Source organism: Nycticebus coucang, chromosome 14, assembly GCF_027406575.1.
Source record: "Nycticebus coucang isolate mNycCou1 chromosome 14, mNycCou1.pri, whole genome shotgun sequence".
Classification (NCBI taxonomy): Eukaryota; Metazoa; Chordata; class Mammalia; order Primates; family Lorisidae; genus Nycticebus; species Nycticebus coucang.
Genome location: NC_069793.1, coordinates 15,818,919 through 15,838,575, shown reverse-complemented (window position 1 = coordinate 15,838,575; position 19,657 = coordinate 15,818,919). Strand labels below are relative to the sequence as shown.

The 19,657-nt window shown below is 37.6% G+C and overlaps 2 protein-coding genes across 2 annotated transcripts; both read right to left on the bottom strand.

Annotated features, from left to right (window-relative positions):
• Positions 1–3,119: 3,119 nt before the first annotated feature.
• LOC128564314 (olfactory receptor 5M11) lies at positions 3,120–4,107 on the bottom strand. Its single transcript, XM_053559807.1, has one exon. It carries the CDS (start codon positions 4,086–4,088, stop codon positions 3,120–3,122), a length of 969 nt encoding a protein of 322 aa, XP_053415782.1. The 5' UTR covers positions 4,089–4,107.
• A 14,602-nt stretch (positions 4,108–18,709) lies between these two features.
• On the bottom strand, positions 18,710–19,657 carry LOC128565887 (olfactory receptor 5M10-like). The gene has a single exon (XM_053562663.1). The coding sequence runs from the start codon at positions 19,655–19,657 to the stop codon at positions 18,710–18,712; it is 948 nt and encodes a 315-aa protein (XP_053418638.1).

Here is a 19,657-nt window from a genome sequence, read left to right as displayed (position 1 = left end):
ATATGTATGCATTTACTGAAAGACCTTCAAATTTTTTGAAGTAAAAACTAAGAGGAAAGTAGACACAATCAAAATTAGACATTTTAACACCACTGGTAAATGTTAGTGCCAGTAAATCATAAAGTAGCAAGGTATATAATATCTGAAGTACTATTATTGAATTTTACTTAATCACAATTATCTAACATGGTTCCCTACAACTTCAGAATGTATATTTCTTTTTCTATAAAAGAAATTTTGACCAACCTACACCATATTCTAAGATGTACAACAAATTCTCAATGAATTTTAACTCAATGAAAATTATAAGGGATGTATTCTTAGAAGATAATAGAATTAAATTTGAAACAAAATAAAATGTTTTATATTTTCAAATAAGATATATTTTAAAATCCCTAAATATGGAGTAATTAAATAACACTCTCCCAATAACCCATATTGTAACATAAGTCATCAAAAAAATAAAAACAAAATATATTGCAAACTGAATAAAGACATTTTATGCAAATTAAAGCAATGTGTGGAGAAAATGTACTTATATGAAAAAAGAAGAAAGCCTCAAATCAATAATCCAAACTTCCATTTTAAATGTCCATTAAAAAGTTTAAATTAGGGTGGCGCCTGTGGCTCAAGGACTAGGGCACTGGTCTCATATGCTGGAGGTAGCAGGTTCAAACCCAGCCCCGGCCAAAAACCACACACACACACAAAAAAAGTTTAAATTAAACACCATAAAAATAAGGAAACAACTGCAAAAATTAAGAAAGTAGAAAAAATAAGCAATTTAAAACAAATTAAAAATTGATTATTTGAAAAGTTTTATTAAATCAATAATCCTACTATCAGAATAACCAATAAAAGAAAAAAAGCCACAATTTTTCAGCTCAGGAATGGAAGTTAATGAAAAAGAGAGATATTAGAGTTATCATGGTCTCATAAACTGAATTGGAGATGTTCCTCCTTCCTCCATTTTTCTGAAAAACTTTGAGTAAAGTGCTGTTATTTCTTTCTTAAATGTGTGTTAGGATTTACAAGTAGAATTAATGACATCTAGAGTTTCCTGTGTGCAAAGTTTCTGATTGTAAATACAATGTTAAAAATAGATATAGAGCCAATCAGGTGTTCTGCTATTGTCTGTTTTGGTATTTTGTGTCTTTCAAGGAATTTGTCCATTTCTTTTATGCTAGTATTTATCATAATAGTCCTTTATTATCCTGTTTCTACTATCTTTTTAAATATCTTCTATTCTTGACATGAATAAAAACAACTGTAGAGATCTTACTAATATAGCAGTTAGCATACAACTTTATATATATTTATATACGTATACCATTGTACACGTTTTATTTTATAACAGTGGCATAGTAGGGTTTGTCTTCCAAGTAATGAATTTGGGAAATATTCAGCATTCTGAGGCAATTAAAGAGACTTTTGAACAAATTTATTTGTCCCTTAAATCATTGATTTTTGCACAAAACCTGGGGGAAAATACATTTTGTTTTGTTGGGGTTTATGAAGATGCAACTTATTTTCCCCTCCTATCAAATCCTCACCTTCATGGCATGTATAAAGAGGCTATGTTGGGTCTATGCTCAGGAAGGAAAAGTTTAATGCTGCTTACCTAACCATAATTAGGAGTAGAAAACATGGTCAAAACAAGGTAAATACTTAAATTCTTACTCTCTGATCAACTTGTTTAAAAGTAAGGGAAACAGAAAGTGGTCACCCTAGACTAGAGGTCAGAGGAAGAGATGGGTTCGTGTAGCTCAGAGGGCTGGATCCACCCACTCCAGTCTAGGGAAAATGCGATCACTGCCACCTCTTTACTACATAAGTGCATTCGTAAGTACAGGGAACAAGTACTATGAACTGCAAATGTTCATAGTCAGGAGAAGAGTACAGAAGGATGTTTCTTAAAGACTCCTCTATCAAAAGGACAGATGAGAAAGAGAACAGAATAAATTCAGAAACTGAACTGAGAGCTTGCCTATTCTGGTGACCACTGCAAGCAGTAAGAGCACATGAGTATTGCATGGCATACAGGTTCTGAATTACTGTCATTTAATGTGCTTGAAAATCACCTGAAGATTTAGTTAAAATATATATTTAGATACAGTAGAGCTAAGGTGCAGAATTCGATTCAACATGTGTAACAATCACCAAGGTAACACATGAGCTGCTGATTCATGGGACATTTGTTGAGAAAAAAGCCCCCCCTATAAAATAATGCATCTCATTTTTCCATAAACGTGAGATTCTTTACCTGAGAAGCTTTCAACACAACTATAGAGAATATTAAATCTCACAATCAACCTCCAATATATTTTTATTTTCAAAATATTAGAGGGTAACATCATACTTCACAGAGGTAGAAAAAACAATTCTATGTTTCTTTTTTTTTTTTTTTTTTTTGCCAGGGCTGGGTTTGAACCAGCCACCTCTGGCATATGGGACAAGTGTCCTACCCCTTTGAGCCACAGGCACCGCCCTCTATGTTTCTTTTAGACCCAGAAAAGAGCCTGAATAACCAAAGTGATCTTTAGCAAATAGAACAAATCTAGAGGCATCACATTATTAGACTTCAAACTATACTATGGGGCGATACTAACCCAAACAGCATGGTATTAGTACAAAATAGAGACATATGACATCATATGGCAATGGAACAAAACAACAAACCCAGATACAAAAACATCCACCTACAAACAACTGATCTTCAACAAAGAAGACAACAACATATACTGGGGAAAAGAAGCCCTATTCGATAAATGGTCCTGGGACTATTGGATACTTAAGATTATTTTTTGTCAAATATTTAGAGTTGTGGGCTAGCACAGTGGCTCACTCCTGTAATCCTCTGAGAGGCCAAGGCAGGAAGACCACTTGAGTTCAAGCGTTCAAGACCAGTCTGAGCAAAAAGTGAGACCCCATCTCTACTAAATATAGAAAAAATTATCCAGGCACTGTGGCAGGCAGCTATAGTTCCAGCCACTTGGGAAGCTGAGGCAGGAGGATCACTTGAAGCAGGAGTATGAGGTTGCCCTTAGCTAGGCTGATACCATGGTTCTCTAGCCTAAGATAACAAAGTGAGATTCTGTCCCTAAATAAATAAATAAGAGTTATTCTCTATTGGAAAGTGAAGGTGTTGTCACAATAGTGACTATATTTCGTCTCAGCACATTCCTGAAAGCCTGCTTAACATCTCTGTTCCGCAGACTGTAGATGAGTGGATTAAGCACTGGACTGACAAAGGTATAGAAGACAGATATTATTTTGGATTCCTCCACAGTCTTATCTGTTGGAGGTCTTACATACATGCAGAAGAGTGTCCCATAGAACAGGGTGACAGCCAACATGTGGGAACCACAGGTGGAGAAGGCCTTGTGCCTCCCCTCTGCTGATTTGATCCGGAGGATGGCAGCAATAATGAAGGCATAGGACACCAGGATGATGGTGAGGGAGCTGGAGAGGTTGAAGCCAGCTGAGATGAGCATGGCATGTTCTTTGACATAGGGATCAGAGCAAGAAAGCTTAATGAGTGGCGGGTCTGCACAGTAGAAGTGGTTGATGACGTTGGATCTGCAGAAGGTCAGACGGAAGGTCAGGATGGCCTGGAATAGCCCATCTGAGAAGCCATAGACGTAAGGAAACATGGCCAGGCAAATGCACACTCGCCTGGACATCCTCGCACTGTACCGCAGAGGGCTGCATATGGCCACATAGCGGTCATAGGCCATTGCTGCCAGAATGTAATACTCGGTGAGGAGAAGCGCAATGAAAATGTAACACTGTGTAAAACAGCCAGCAAAGGAAATGGTCTTCTTCTCTAATAAGAAATTAGTCAGCATCTGTGGGGTTGCGTTTGAGGTATAGCACAGGTCTACAAAAGCTAAGTTACTGAGGAAGAAGTACATGGGCGTGTGAAGGCGGGAGTCCAGTCTGATCAGCATTATCATGCCCATATTGCCCGAGAGGGTGAGGAGGTAAACCGCAAGGAACAGCACGAAGAGCACAGGCTGGAGCTCTGGACAATCCGTGAGCCCAAGGAGAACAAACTCGGTTACTGCACTGCCAGTCATGTTCCACATCTTCTAAAAGTCTGTCTGCACTTCACACTCTGACAATAAAGCAAAGGGACAGGGGTGAAGCCCGGTTAGTGACAGCTGGAATTATTTTCCTCTAAAAATATATCATCCAATCGTATTGAATGGAATTAAATTGAAATCATTTCCACTCAGATCAGGAACCAGACAAGGCTGCCCATTGTCTCCACTGCTCTTTAATATTATAATGGAAGTGTTAGCCACCGCAATTAGGGAAGAAAAGGTGATCAAGGGTACTCATATAGGGTCAGAAGAGACCAAACTTTCACTCTTTGCAGATAATATGATTGTATATCTGGAAAACACCAGGGATTCTACTACAAAACTCTTAGAAGTGATCAAAGTATACAGCAGCATCTCAGGTTACAAAGTCAACATTCATAAATCGGTAGTCTTTATATATACCAACAATAGTCAAGCTCAAAAAACAGTAAAGGACTCTATTCCATTCACAGTAGTGCCAAAGAATATGAAATATTTGGAAGTTTATCTAACAAAGGACGTGAAAGATCTCTATAAAGAGAACTATGAAACTCTAAGAAAAACAATAGCTGAAAATCTTAACAAATGGAAAAACATACCATGCTCATGGCTGGGAAGAATCAACATTACTAAAATGTCCATACTACCCAAAGCAATATACAATTTTAATGCAATCCCTATTAAAGCTCCACTGTCATACTTTAAGGATCTTGAAAAAATAATACTTCGTTTTATATGGAATCAGAAAAAAACCTCGAATAGCCAAGACATTACTGAGAAATAAAAACAAAGCAGAGGGATCACGCTACCAGACCTCAGACTATACTATAAAGATAGTGATCAAAACAGCATGGTACTGGCACAAAAACAGAGAAGTGGATGTCGGGAACAGACTAGAGAACCAAGAGAAGAATCCAGCTACTTACTGTTATTTGATCTTTGACAAGCCAATTAAAAACATCCAGTGGGGAAAAGATTCCCTATTTAACAAATGGTGCTGGGTGAACTGGCTGGCAACCTGTAGAAGACTGAAACTGGACCCACACCTTTCACCATTAACTAAGATAGACTCTCACTGGAGTAAAGATTTAAACTTAAGACATCAAACTAGAAAAGAGTGCAGGGAAAACCCTTGAAGAAATTGGTCTGGATGAGTGTTTTATGAGGAGGACCCCCTGGGCAATTGAAGCAGCTTCAAAAATACACTACTGGGACCTGATCATACTAAAAAGCTTCTGCACAGCCAAGAACACAGTAAGTAAAGCAAGCAAACAGCCCTCAGAATGGGGGAAGATATTTTTAGGTTATGTCTCTGACAAAGGTTTAATAATCAGAATCCACAGAGAACTCAAATGTACAAGCAAGAAAAGAACAAGTGATCCCATTGCAGGCTGGGCAGGGGACTTGAAGAGAAACTTCTCTGAAGAAGACAAGCGCACGGCCTACAGACATATGAAAATATGCTCATCATCCTTAATTATCAGAGAAATGCAAATCAAAACTACTTTGAGATATCATCTAACTCCAATAAGATTAGCCCATATCACAAAATCCCAAGACTAGAGATGTTGGCGTGGATGTGGACAAAAGGGCACACTTCTACACTTCTGCTGGGAATGCAAATTAATACATTCCTCTTGGAAAGATGTTTGGAGAACACTTAGAGATCTAAAAATAGATATGCCATTCAATCCTATAATTCCTCTACTAGGCACATACCCAGAAGACCAAAAATCACATCATAACAAAGATATTTGTACCAGAAGGTTTATTGCACCCCAATTCATAATTGCTAAGTCATGGATAAAGCCCAAGTGCCCTTCAATCCATGAATGGATAAATAAATTGTGGTATATGTACACCAAGGAATATTATGCATCCTTGAAGAAAGATGGAGACTTTACCTCTTTCATGTTTACATGGATGAAACTGGAACATATTCTTCTTAGTAAAGTATCTCAAGAATGGAAGAAAAAGTATCCAATTTACTCAGCCCTACTATGAAACTAATTTATGGCTTTCACATGAAACCTATAACCCAGTTATAACCTAAGAATAGGGGGAAGGGAGAAAGGGAGGGGAGAGAGGGGGGAGGTGGGCGGAGGGAGGGTGATTGGTGGGATTACACCTGCAGTGCATCTTACAAGGGTACATGTGAAACTTAGTAAATGTAGAATATAAATGTCTTAACACAACAACTAAGAAAATGCCAGGAAGGCTATGTTAACCAGTGTGATGAAAATGTGTCAATCGGTCTATAAAACCAGTGTATGGTGCCCCATGATCGCATTAATGTACACAGCTATGATTTAATAAAAAAAATAAATAAACAAAAAATAAAAATATATCATCCAAAATAAATTTTACTATGACCCTACTTTGTATTTCTACTAAGTCATTATTTTACTTGCTGTTGTATTAAATTACTATTACATTTCACTCTACAAGCCTATTCTTGTACTTACACCTATAAATCTATATCTATATCATCTATATTTATACCTATACTTGCAACTCAGCTACATCTTCCCCATCTCCTGCATAACTTTTTCCCCTTCAACCTCTGTTCATCCTACATGGCCCAGATTCAAGGTTGCTGCTTTATGAAATATTTCTCACCCTGTTCTTCTCATGCATGAGAATTAATCAATCACTTTCTGCGCTAGGCTGCCAGCACACCCTAAATATCATTTACATCATTTTTAGCACATCAAATCACAACAATGTATCTACATTCTACTCTTCATTTACTAGTTCTTCCAGAAGAGGAACAAGGTCCAGTTTTTTATTGTATTGGGGCTGCTTATCACACATTTACATGCTGAATTTAAGAGTGACGGGGAAAAGTAGTCTAAGTATAAAAGAATAAATTACTTCCAATGTTTCCTTACCTCTGTATCCCTAAGGTGTTTGGGGTAATGTTATGTACTGACAAGACTTAAGCGTTTTTTAAAATTGTGTGTGCTAAGCAATGTCTTATGAAACTTGTTAATCAATCAAATTCATAGTAGTTAAGCTAATTAATGCAACTTGTACCAAACAAGAGATATGACAATTCCCTCTGGCTTTTTATTTCTACACATCTCAGTGCCAGTGCTGAAGCCCCTCTTCCTTTCTTGCTTTTGCATTTTACCATTTCTTTTATGCTTTTTTTTTTCACAATTTTAATCTCATTTTAAAATGAATCACCATACTTGCTATACTGTAAGTTTGGAAGGGTAGTAATCAAGTATCTCTTTGTTGCTCTATCTCCTTTATCTGGAAACATAAGTACTTAATAAATATTTGTTGAATGCCCCCATAAAAGTTATTAATAATAAATGGATTTTTAACCATATACTAGGTTTTAGTTCTAGGTTCTGTGTGTGTAATAAGAGATTTAATACTCACAACACCTTATGTGACAGATACTATCATTTTCCCATGTTACCATTGTTTACAATGAACTATAAAAAGGTAGATAGATGAATGTAAATGTTGTAACCTGGTTGTTTGTACCCTCTCATTAACCTGAAATTTTGAAAAAAGATTAAATAATTGGGTGAAGGTCTCACTCCTAGTGGGTATAGGATCTGAGCTATGAACTGAAGATTGTCTAAGAACCTCCTTTTTTAGATGTTGCTGTGAAAAGCTGACCTGTGTTATGAAATTCCATACACAGACCCAGAGGGCTTTGAGACATATAATGGTAAGAAATAGCAGGGGACATGGACAACCCTGACATCCTTACATGGTGAGCCATGAGGACCACAGGTGTGTCACACACACTGTCCTACACACAGGCATGTTCTACTGTGTGGACGACTCACACTGCTCCATCACTTACAGCTGATGTATCTTAGGAATGTCATATGTAGGAGCAATGACACTTCTCTATGTTAGGAGTTGGTCAGGAGCCCTGGATTACATTGTTTCTGAAATTGAAAATCTTTGTCTCTAACAGTGGTGATCATAAGGTCTGATCTGCCTTCCTTCAAGTCATTGTGGACATCAAACTAAAACTTCATAAAGCAATGCTTTTGATACCACGTGATTAGACACTGTAAATAGGTAAGTAAACAAATCTTAAAAATCCTTGCCTTTCTGGCTTCTTCCTAGTGGACAGATCCTGATTGAATTTTAAGTAAACAAATGATGTTTCAAATAGCAAATAGGAATATCAAGCAAGGCCATGTTAGGAAAGTATTCTAGGAAGAATAAAAGCAGATGTAAAGATCCTATAAGTGATCTTTCTTTGGAAGTGCTAGTGGTGTGTGTGGGTGTGTGTTCATAGCGTTTATACAGAAAAGTGCAGAAAACTTCAACTAGGTTCCATAAAACACAAACATTTACTTAATCAAAAGTCTGATCCATCTCTACCAACAACTTTCTCTACCACTCTACCACTAAGAGCATGCACAGCCTTCCCTGGAATATAGCAGTCAGTGGTTGGTTGCAGCTACTCTTCAAGAAGCATCTAGCAGAAAACATTCTGAAATATAAGATGTATCTGTGTGTCAGCAGCAAAGTGGCAAAGGGGATGTGTTCACGCTTCCCTACACACAGGAAGCCCCAAACAGAGAACAGATGTCACTTAACAGGAACAGAGAAAGCTGGGAGTAAAAAGATCAGGGTGTGAAATTTTCGGATGTAAAACAAGATACATATAGAAATTGTGCTTGAGGTCTGATTTGCTCTAGGTCAGTTAATAACCACCTGTGGGCTTTTAAACAGTTTTCATTTATAAGATCTGTGACTTCTCTGGGATCCTGAAGTAACCCATTGAAGCAGGGCAGAGGCACTTAGGAGAGATGAGAAGAAAAAACACTATGAACCAGACGTGGGTGCTCAGAAAGAAAGCCACAGCGGGGTAGGCGGGCTGTTGACAGAGTGAAAGGAAAACACCTTAGGAACAAGGAACATCTGTCAAGGTCTCTTCCCAGGTTAGTCTCTGCCTGATGGAGAAAAGGGGGTAGCTGGAAGCTCAGGAGGAAGCTGTAAGTTGTGAAATGTGGAACACTGATGAGCTACATAATAAACTGGGTCCAGTAAATGTAAGGAGCCTTGTTCAACAATTATTAAGGATGTTGTGTGAGCATGACAGCAAAGCTTGGGGCCTCTGAGCACAAGCCTGGAACACCTAGGCTATCAGAACTGAAAATGGATATGGAAGCAGGAGAGTACCAGTCTCCCTTCAATTGAAACAAAATGGAAAAAAGATACCCAGCCCAGATGAGGATGCACTAGCAGGTGACCCATTCCAAGGGCAAGGTAAAAGTAAATAAAAGGAGATTTTCTTTCAGACAAAAAAAGTTAAGAAAAAACCTTTATCAGTATTTCACTGTGAATTCTCAAGTTCTTCAGCATCTTGTTTTTTTATTTCTTTATCTATGTATATGAACTTCTTCAAAAATCCAATACAATTATGACTCCTTCACCAAGATAAATGTACATACTCAAAATCTTACCCTTCCAAATGTAAGGGGCTCAACAATCACTTGCATTAAGTATTTAACTCCTTCATTAGAATAAACCCCATATGACGCCTGAAAATGGCCTTATGAGTGGAGTGCTGGCCTTTGGAGGATGTTTTGCAACAATGAGATTTCTGTAAATTATGAATCAAGAACATCAAAGCAGATTTCAGTAAGCATGTTGTAAAGGGAATTAATTGAGAATCAACTCAACTACTAAAATCAGAAAAGCCTGCATGTACACACTTTTAAGAATCAAGATGCATCAAAGTTAATTTTGTCTTAGCAATGTGCAGGAGAAAATGTACTACCACCAATTTATGGTGGTAAAGGTAGAAATAAGCAGTATGTTTGAGATGAATAATTGAAACGTAATATGAGCAGTTTCTTTTTAAGAAGCAGCCTTCAAGTGACAAAGCCCAAATAAAGCAAGCACATGATGACTGTTGTTAGAAAGTCAGTTAACACTGTTCATAGGTCCTCTTCCCTCTCTGTTTCTTTGCACATGACCCCTGAGAGACGGCATGCCTTATTTCAGAGATAAAAACCAACCTTGCTCCCCAGTCATTTGCAAAGTCAAGGAAAACTTGATTCTTAAGAATAGTACATGTATATAATGTGTGAGTCTCAGTTTGAGGCTTTGGTACAATTTCTTCTTGACTACAAATGAAGAAGGTAAAAAGGCAAAGACTTACTTCTGATTCTGATATACATTTATTTTCTCAACTTGATTGAGGAAGTTTCTTGATGCCTCTCCATCCAATAAAATATAGTCATATTTATAGCAGGATGTGAAAGATAAGGACCTGCTCTTAAAGCAAATCTCACAGGCTCTGAGGAGCAGCAGTGATGTCGCATCTGTAATCACCCCTCCTGGGTTTAATTGGAACACTCTGGGATCAAGAAGCTAATCAGATGCTTGCCGTATTTTTGGTAGTTCCTCATTTATGAGTGTTTGTGGAGAGCAAATATTTATGAGTGCTGTGGAGAGCATACACAGGTTTCATCTTTCTTTTGTTTAATACATGTGGAAAGAAAACTCAACATGTGATTTACCCTCTGAAAAATTTTTAATTATAAAACACATTGTTGTTAACTATAGGCACAAGAATTCACAGGAAATCTCTAAAACCTAATCAACCTGCAAAACTGAAATTTTCTATGCCTCACATAGGAACTCTTTATGTCCCTGTCCTCATAGCCCCTGGTCACCACCATTATGTTTTCTTTATCTATGAGTTTAACAATTATAGATACTTCATACAATTGTGTAGTGTTTGTCCATTTGTGACTGGCTTATTTCACTTTGCATAATGTCCTGCAGATTCATCTACACTGTCACATATGACAGGATATCCTTTTTTAAGGCTGAATAATACTCCAATGTATGTATATATTTCACAATCTTATCCATTCTTCCATCAGTGGACTGGACATTTGGGTTGATTCTATATCTTGACTATTGGAATAATGCTGCTATGAACTTGGGACTGAAGACGTTTCTTGAGATTTTGATTTTAATTATTTTGAATATATCCAGAAAGAGGGACTGCTGGCTCATATGGTGGGCCTAGTTTTAATTTTTTTGAGAATGCTTCCAACTGCTTTCCATAGCTACCACAGCATTTTACACTTCTACTAGCCATGTATGTGGATTGTAATTTACCCACATCCTCACCAACACGTGATATCACTTGATTAGCTGATGACACTAAGAGGTATGAGTGATCTCACATTGCTGTTTTCATTTGCATTTCACAGATGATTTGGGATGCAGAGTTTCTTTTCATACCCCTGTATTTGTGGATCTATCTATTCAAGTCCATTGTCCCCCTTTTAATTACCTTCTTTAGTTTTTGGTTTGTTTGGTTTTTTTATTGTTGTTATTGCTACTGAATTGTAAGAGGGCCTCATATATTTGGATAATAACTGCTTATCAGATACATAGTTTGCAAATATTTTCCCCATTCCATAAGCGGCTTTTCACTTTGTGCAGAGGTTTTTAGTGTGCTATGTTCCCGCTTATCTATTTTTGCTATTGTTGCTTGTGCTTTTGTTGTCAAATATAAGAAATCATAGCCATATCCAATGTGAGAAAATTTTTCTTCTGTGATTTTCTATAGGAGTTTCAGTTTCAGTTAATCCATTTTGACTTGATTGTGTATATGGTAAAAGCTAAAGGTCCAGTCTTCTTCTTCTGCCTGTGGATATTCACTTGTGGGAGAAATTACCATTTCCCTACTGTGTGTTCATGGCACCTTTGTTAAAGGTCACTTTACTGTATATGTGTGAGTTTAATTCTGTGTTCTCTATTCTCTCCATTGGACACTATAAATTTATTTTTATGGTCAGTAAATGGTCCTTTCCTTTTAGATTAAAGAAATCTCTCTAGTAATTTTTATAAGAAAGTTCCAATATTGATGCATTCCTTCAATTTTTTTTCATTTAGGAAAATCTATTTCTTCTTTATGTCTGAAAGATAATGTTTCTAGGGCCTTATTGTTTGTTGGCTTTTTATCCCCAAAACTTTGAATATGTCATCCCACTCTCTCCTTCCCTTTAAGGTTTCTGATGACAAGTTCACTTGTCGGCATATCAGAACTTCTTAACATGTTATTTACCTCTTTTTTCCTGCTGTTTTTAGGACGCTTTCTTTGTCCTTAACCTTTGATAATTTTATCATCATATATATTGCAGTAGTCTCATTTGGATGAAATCCGCTGCTCTTCCTGTACTGGATATTTACATCATTTTCTAGTTTTGGAGAGGTTTTTAATTTTTTAATATAGATTTCTGCCCCTTTTTTGTTTTCTACTCCTTCTTGAACAATAGTATCTCTTACATTTACTCTTTTGATGTGATCTCATAGATCTCATAAGTTGTTCTTATTTCTTTTTATTGCTTCTCTTATTTTTTTCTCTTTTGTCTTTGTATATTTTAATAGCTTATCATCAAGCTTTCTGATACTTCTTCTTGATTACCAGTTGTTGAGAACTTCTAAAGCATTTTTAATTTTGTTCATTTATATTTTTTGGTTATAGAACTTCTGGGGCTTCCCCATGTAATTATTTTGATTTCTTTGTTAAATTTATCTTTAGTTTCTTAATTTTCTTAAATTTTTCTCTAGGGTTTCTTGAAGCTTTGCAAGCTTCCCTAAAACAGCTATTTTGTAGTCTTGGTCTGAGACAACACATATCTCCATCTCTTCAGGGTCAGTCACTGGCATGTTATTTAGTCTGGTTATTTCGTATTTATCTGAATTTTTTTGTTGTATGTGAACACACATCAGTATCTGGACATTAAAGATCTATGTATTTATTTTAGCATGATCTTTTCTGTTCATATCCTTCTCATAGGGTCCTCAAGGAATTCCAAGAGCACTGACTGTTATCTAATCTGTAATCACCATGGCCATTTTAGCATTTTAGAGAGCATGACATGTCAAAATTTGCCATGGCTCTTGCAGACTGAGATCTCCTGCCTTGATGTTTCTCAGGAAGTCCAGAGGTGATTCCCTGGTTCCCAGAGAAAGTCTCCTACTCACTTCCCTCTTCTTCCTCCAAACAGTATAAAATGCTCTTCATACTATGATACCTAGGCATGGGGAAGGGGAACACAAGTCTCTCATGGCCATCATAGCTGATGCCATATTATATTGTACCCAATTCCCAAAACCTTCCAGACCATTGTAGCACATTGGCTTAATCCAAGGCCCATCGTTGCTATAGCCTGACTGCCACTAAAATTTTTTCAGGGTGCAAGATGATTTTAGCTGACAGTAAAGTGAGCTGACCCTTAGATTTATCTTGACTATGTGGGAAATTCTCTTCTAGCCTTGGGTGTATTTAGAAACTATTCATGGGTACCAGCCTGAAATCAGGGGTTGTGAATTTTGCCCAGTGACGTGTTTTAATGTAGTGGAACCAATACCGGGTTCCAAGGCAAAATTACACACACACACAATTTTTCTCTTTACCTATAGGGGTTAGAATCTCTCTCTGCACTGCACTGCACTGCCAAGGTTTGGGAGAGGGGTGGTGTACATAATGCAAAACTATTGTTTCTACCCTTTTCAATATGTCTTTTCTCATAACTATGATAAGACTAAGTACTTTGATCTCTCATCTGGATTTCTTAGCTTTTATGAAGATATTTTCTTGCATGGGTAGTTATTTTAATTGATATATCTATGACAGGACAATTGTGGGAGCTTTCATTATGAGTTCTTCTCTATCTTCAAGTTTAGATTTGTACCGTGGGGAGGTGAAAAGTAATATTGAAAACCAGAAGGATTGTTCTTATGAGCCCTCCTAGTACAACTGGGGGAAAAGAGAGAACCCAGCCATACCTGACACTGGGACCTTACCTGGTGTCTTAGCTCAGGGAGCACAGCGAGGAGGTAGTGAACTGGATACAGTGTGTGATTCAGAGCAGTGGAAAATGACTCATAAGGCAAGTAATTACAAGCTGCCAGGATTGGCTGGCCCCCCAAGGAGGTCTGGGATGGGAGGAAGCCTTTCTGAAGTTTTTGGGTTTTGAGGGGAAGGTGGATGCTACATGGAAAGATCGGACTTGAACAGTGTATAGCAATCAAATTTGAATACTTTTTGGAGCGAATTATTTTGTGGCTACTGAGACAGTCATACTGGGAAGGTCTGAGTAGCCAGGGGCTGCCATTGTGGGAAGGTGGAGAAGGTCTTAACAGGGGCCTAAAACACAGCTGTCTTAATTCTACCTGCTGGCATCTGATCTCCATTCTTCTGACAGGTTGAAGGATTCCCGCATCCCATGGGAACTGGTGTTAGGGGAGATATGAGACCTACCCCTGGAGAATTCTGGAGAGCTCTGGGATCCCAAAATGGCAGGGTCTGAATGTTGAGGAAACAGTCAGGCAATCACTGTGGGCAACTAAGTTAGGAATAAGAACCACAGAAGTTGCCTGCTATGTTCTCCATTTCCTCAAAGAATCACAGCACCACCTGGTGTTCCAGTGACAGATACACTGACAAAGATCCATTGGAATCAAATGTAGCTCTGAAGAAAAGAGAAGGAGGCATGTTCAATTACCAAATTGATGGCAAAGGCAATATTGTCTGCAAATGGAATGATAACAGTGTTGTCATTGTTGCCTCATCTGGTGCTGATATTAATCCCCTGTATCTTGCCAATCATTATTCCCAGAAACTGAAAAGTAGATGCAAATTTGGCAGCCAAATGTGATCAAAATGTATAACCATTTCATGGGAGTCCTAGACAGAGCTAATGACAACATTGAAAGGTATCGGGCATCAACCCATGGAAAGAAATGGTATTCAAGCCCCTATTTGTTTGGTTTCAAATTGGTCTTACAAAATTTTTGACAACTGCATAAAACATAAGATGAGAAGCCAGTGGATTTTCTGGAGTTTCACAGACATGTGGTATGCCACTATCTGGAGACCCATGGTCCCTGGACAAAGAGGAAGACCTTCTCTGAAGCATTACATTGACTCCGGCTATGATGGCATGAATCATGTGATAGTCTAACAGGGAAAACAAGCATGGTGTGGTGACTGATATATGAACACCACTTTTCAATGTGAAAAACATGGCATTGCCTTATATGTGAGGTGTTCTGTTGAATACACTGAGTAGGAGGTTTCACCACCTCTTGAGATAAGAAACATAATTTTATACATTATGTATGATGTAGCAAAAGTTTTGCCTAGTGTTTCATTTTTGGAACACCATACAAATCAACAATAGAACATAATAAAATTTTATTCTCTTCAAATTCTTGTTCCTTAAATTTTTCTAGGTGATATACATGAATTTTATGCACACAATTCAAACATTTAGAACTCTGGAATAAATGTGTTAAATTAATAAGAAATTGTCAAAGCTTTCTTAATCTTTTAAGTAACTGGAATAGAAAACAATGAATTTGTGTTTTATCAGAATAATTTCCTGCACTTGACATTGTCTTTATTGGGTTTTTGACTAAAAAAGGTTTTTCTACAACTATGTGACTTCTGTATTTGCCTTTCAGGTGTTTAAATTACTATTCTAGTTAAATGAATAAGTAACTTGTGATCCTATTTTACTCAAATATTTTAAATTTTTAAAAATTTTTAACAACTCTTCGGAATAAAATTTAAAAATTAGATGTTTTCACTTTAAAATAACTTAGGTAGTTTTCAGATGGGACCCTGAAATGTATTAAAATATTTTGTTCTCTCTCTTTTGTAAAAAATAGAGCTATTAAACCAACTGGGCTTATCTGATATATTAAACTGCATTGATTGCTTTGTCAAACAATAAGGGGTGTTAATCTTCCTTAAGTCTTATTGTATGTGATTATCCTCAATATGGGCTTCAAAAATTACATACAATTCCTAGAAATCTGACAGTCCTGCTATAACACTATCATATTCTAGTTATTATCTTAAAATATTTACATCACAGCAATAATAAAGCTTCCCTGTCAATTATGTTATGATAAACTATCATCAGATCTTTAACTACAGCCACTTTAAGTCTTGTCATTCACAAATGGTTACTTGTTACTTTCTCATTTTTTCTGAAAATAATTGTAAGCAATGATAAACCTAAAACATGTAGTCTTTGAAGAGATTCACAGAAAGAATTATGAAAAGTATTGGTTTCTGAGAAATTCAAGATCACACCATTTGGCTGGGTAAGAATGTCAATAACTCCAGTGAAAAACCTAATTGTTTCCTAAAACTACAAAATCCACATCAAGCAAAACAAGAATTGAATACTGAGAAAATGTTTTGACCTATTGTCATGCCAAGTCAGCAGGAACTGAAATTGTTAAGATAGCAATTTTAATGAACTTTATTAGATTGATCCAAGTCAAATTACTGATACCATAAAGATACTTATAGCATAAATTTACTATATATTAAACAGTGCTATGCACCTAAAATACATAAACAAAACATAGTTAAAAGAACATAAATTCAGTGCCCTAATAGAGAATTAGGATGGTGACCTCATCTTTCCTGAATCCTCAAAGCTTTTATTTTTAAAAGATCTGCACTCTACAACTCATAAAGAAATAAATTCCATGATACAAAAAAAAAAAAAAAAATGGGTGGGATGAATGTCTAAAATTGCTAAATGATTTATATGTAACCAATGTTTTGCTTGTCAAACCTTTAATTCTATAAAGACTAAACTTCACATGGTATATTTCTGCCAACTGCTGGAACATTTGAACATTTATAGATGGATTTTATTTTCATCCCTCATGGAATATTAATATGTATTTGTAATGGCATTGTTGAATAGAAGCTGTTCCATACAGAAAGGGCAAAGCTATAATAGTAGCTACAAAGTTATTAGAAAATGTCTTTCCTTTGTGGGGCATCCCTGGAGAAATCTCCACTGACAGATTATTCATTTCACTGGACAAGTTATAAAACAATTACATAAGGTATTACAAAAACAATGGTATTACCATTGTCTCTGTCATCCTCAGTCATCTAGGAAAGTCAACAGGATAAATAGCATCTGAAAACTAAATTGACAAAACTAACTAAATTTGCTGGATTTCCAGAACCCAATACTGATATCAATGTCCACAATGGCCATCACATCCACCCATACTTGAAACACTAATACATTATTAAATAGTTACTGGATGACCTCCTGTATCTCCTGTTCTCACATACTTTACATGACTTACTATTGCAAAGTTTCATAGGATCACGTCAAGTATATTCTTATCTGGTAAAGGAAGCCATTCTTGACTCACAAAATGATAAGAAACAGACCTTTCAGTAATCTTGAACATGAAGAGTGAGTCTTCTGAAAACTATATGAAAAAAAAAGACTTCTCTTGAAATTAACTTGGAAGTGAAGAGGCCAAGTTATTCTCATGACCCACACTATAACAAAACTTCAGGCCTTGAGCCTTTGGTCCACATCTCTCAGCACAAGAGGACCTATCCAGATTTGGGAAATGCACATCTGTAGGAAATATCAAGTTAAAACTGACCATAGAAGGCTTCCTCCCAGAAGAAGACAGTGTCCTAGATGAGAATAGCTTTTCCAGGATCACAGATCAAGACTTCTCTTCTCTGTCAACATAAACACTTTATCCTTTTTTCTCTTTTCCTGTGCCATCTTTCTATATATGTATGACAAGATAATATTATGGTTTGTATTTTATAATCAATAGCTTCAGAAGGAAATCTAACTAAATGCTGGACATGTTTTGTTAAACCCAAATTCTTAAATGACCTTGGAGAGCATCTAGTGTGCTCGGTAACAAAGCTCACTGGTATTCCAAGTGCACCTGCCTGCTCACACTGCACATCTGGTCCTTTAACTAAGATTGGGCTTTCAGACACACACAGTCATATCACTTTTTAAAATCTAGCAGTAGACAAAACCAGTTAGGCTTGGGTTGAGAATTTTGAAGGTAGAATTACATTTTTTAATTTTTTAATTTTTAATTGTTATGGGTACATAATTGTCATATATATTTATAGGGTACATGAGATGTTTTGATAAAAGACTACAATGTATATTAATCAAATCATGGCAATTGCAGTTAAATTATTTTCTTATGCAGCCAAAAACTAAATAAGAACACTAAGAATAAAGATGATTTGAGACTAATCTTGATCTTCCACATGACCCTAATCTCTACTTCTCAGTAGCCTCCAAGCATGCAATAATTTAATATTGAAGGGTGGCACCTGTGGCTCAAAGGGATAGAGCACCAGTCCCATATGCTAGAGGTGGTGGGTTCAAACCCAACCCTGGCCAAAAACTACAAAAAAAAAAAAATAATAATAATTTAATATTGGAGCTTTGCTTAATGCTCCAAGAGCCTCCCTACTGTTGACCTACATTGCACCAGGTGTTCCACAGAGAACAGTCTGTATGCTTCTTCAGGATATATTTTCTCTGTGAAAAATTTAATAAACAACCATGCTCATGATCAACTCTATGTGTCAGTAAGTGGAAAATGAGAAAGCCACATGATAGGGACAATCCCTCTTCAAGGTGTTAATTTTGAGAAGAAAGTAACTAAAGTAGTCACTAAGAGTCCATGATGTTAAACAAATCATGACCACAGAATAGCAGGTAGTAGGCTTATGTGTTAAAAAGAATCACTGTGTTATCCCAGGCACACAGTGATTACAAATCAACTGAAGTCTAAACTGCAATTTTAGGAAAGAAATGTCTCCTAGTCATTTGCTGCATGGCAAGGATCACGTCTTTGTTCCTCAGGCTGTAGATCAAGGGGTTCAGCATTGGGCTCAGAAAAGTATAAAAGACTGCGATTATTTTGGATTCCTCGACAGACTTCTCTGATGGAGGCCTTAAATACATGCAGAAGAGCGTCCCATAAAACAGAGAGACGATGGTCAGGTGGGAACCACAGGTGGAAACGGCTCTGCGCCTGCCTTCCGCAGAACGCATCCGCGAGACCGTGGCAGAGATGAGCAGGTAGGAGAGGAGAATGACCGAGAGAGAGCTGGAGAGGGTGAAGCCGGCGACCACGCGCATGGCCATCTTCTTGACCCGGGTGTCGCCGCAGGCCAGCAGGAGAAGGGGAGGATCCGCGCAGTAGAAGTGGTTGATCTCAGCGGAGCCACAGAAGGGCAAGCGGAAGGTCAGCAGCGCCTGGGAGAGTCCGTTCAGGAAGCCGAACACGTAGGTGGCGGTGACCAGGGAGGCGCAGACGCTCGGGGACATCCTGGAGGAGTAACGGAGCGGGCTGCAGATGGCCACGTAGCGGTCCAGGCCCATCGCGGCCAAGATGTAGAGCTCGGTGATGACCAGAGCGATGAAGAGCAGACACTGCGCGAAGCAGCCGCCGGAGGAGATGGCCCTGCGGTCCCAGAGGAGGTCGTGCAGCACGTGCGGGGTGACATTGGAGGAGTAGCAAATGTCCACAAAGGAGAGGTGGCTGAGGAAGAAGTACATGGGCGTTTGGAGGTGGGAGCTGGTCCTGATCAGCACGACCATGCCCAGATTCCCCGCCAGCGTGATGAGGTAGATGGCCAGAAACACCGCGAACAGAATCCTCTCCTGCACGGGGTCGTCTGTGAGTCCCAGGAGAATAAATTCCGTCACCACGGTGTGATTTGGGGACAACAT

Coding starts and splice junctions, on each gene's coding strand:
- LOC128564314 (XM_053559807.1), bottom strand. CDS start 4,088: ATGTGGAACATGACTGGCAGTGCAGTAACCGAGTTTGTTCTCCTTGGG.
- LOC128565887 (XM_053562663.1), bottom strand. CDS start 19,657: ATGTTGTCCCCAAATCACACCGTGGTGACGGAATTTATTCTCCTGGGA.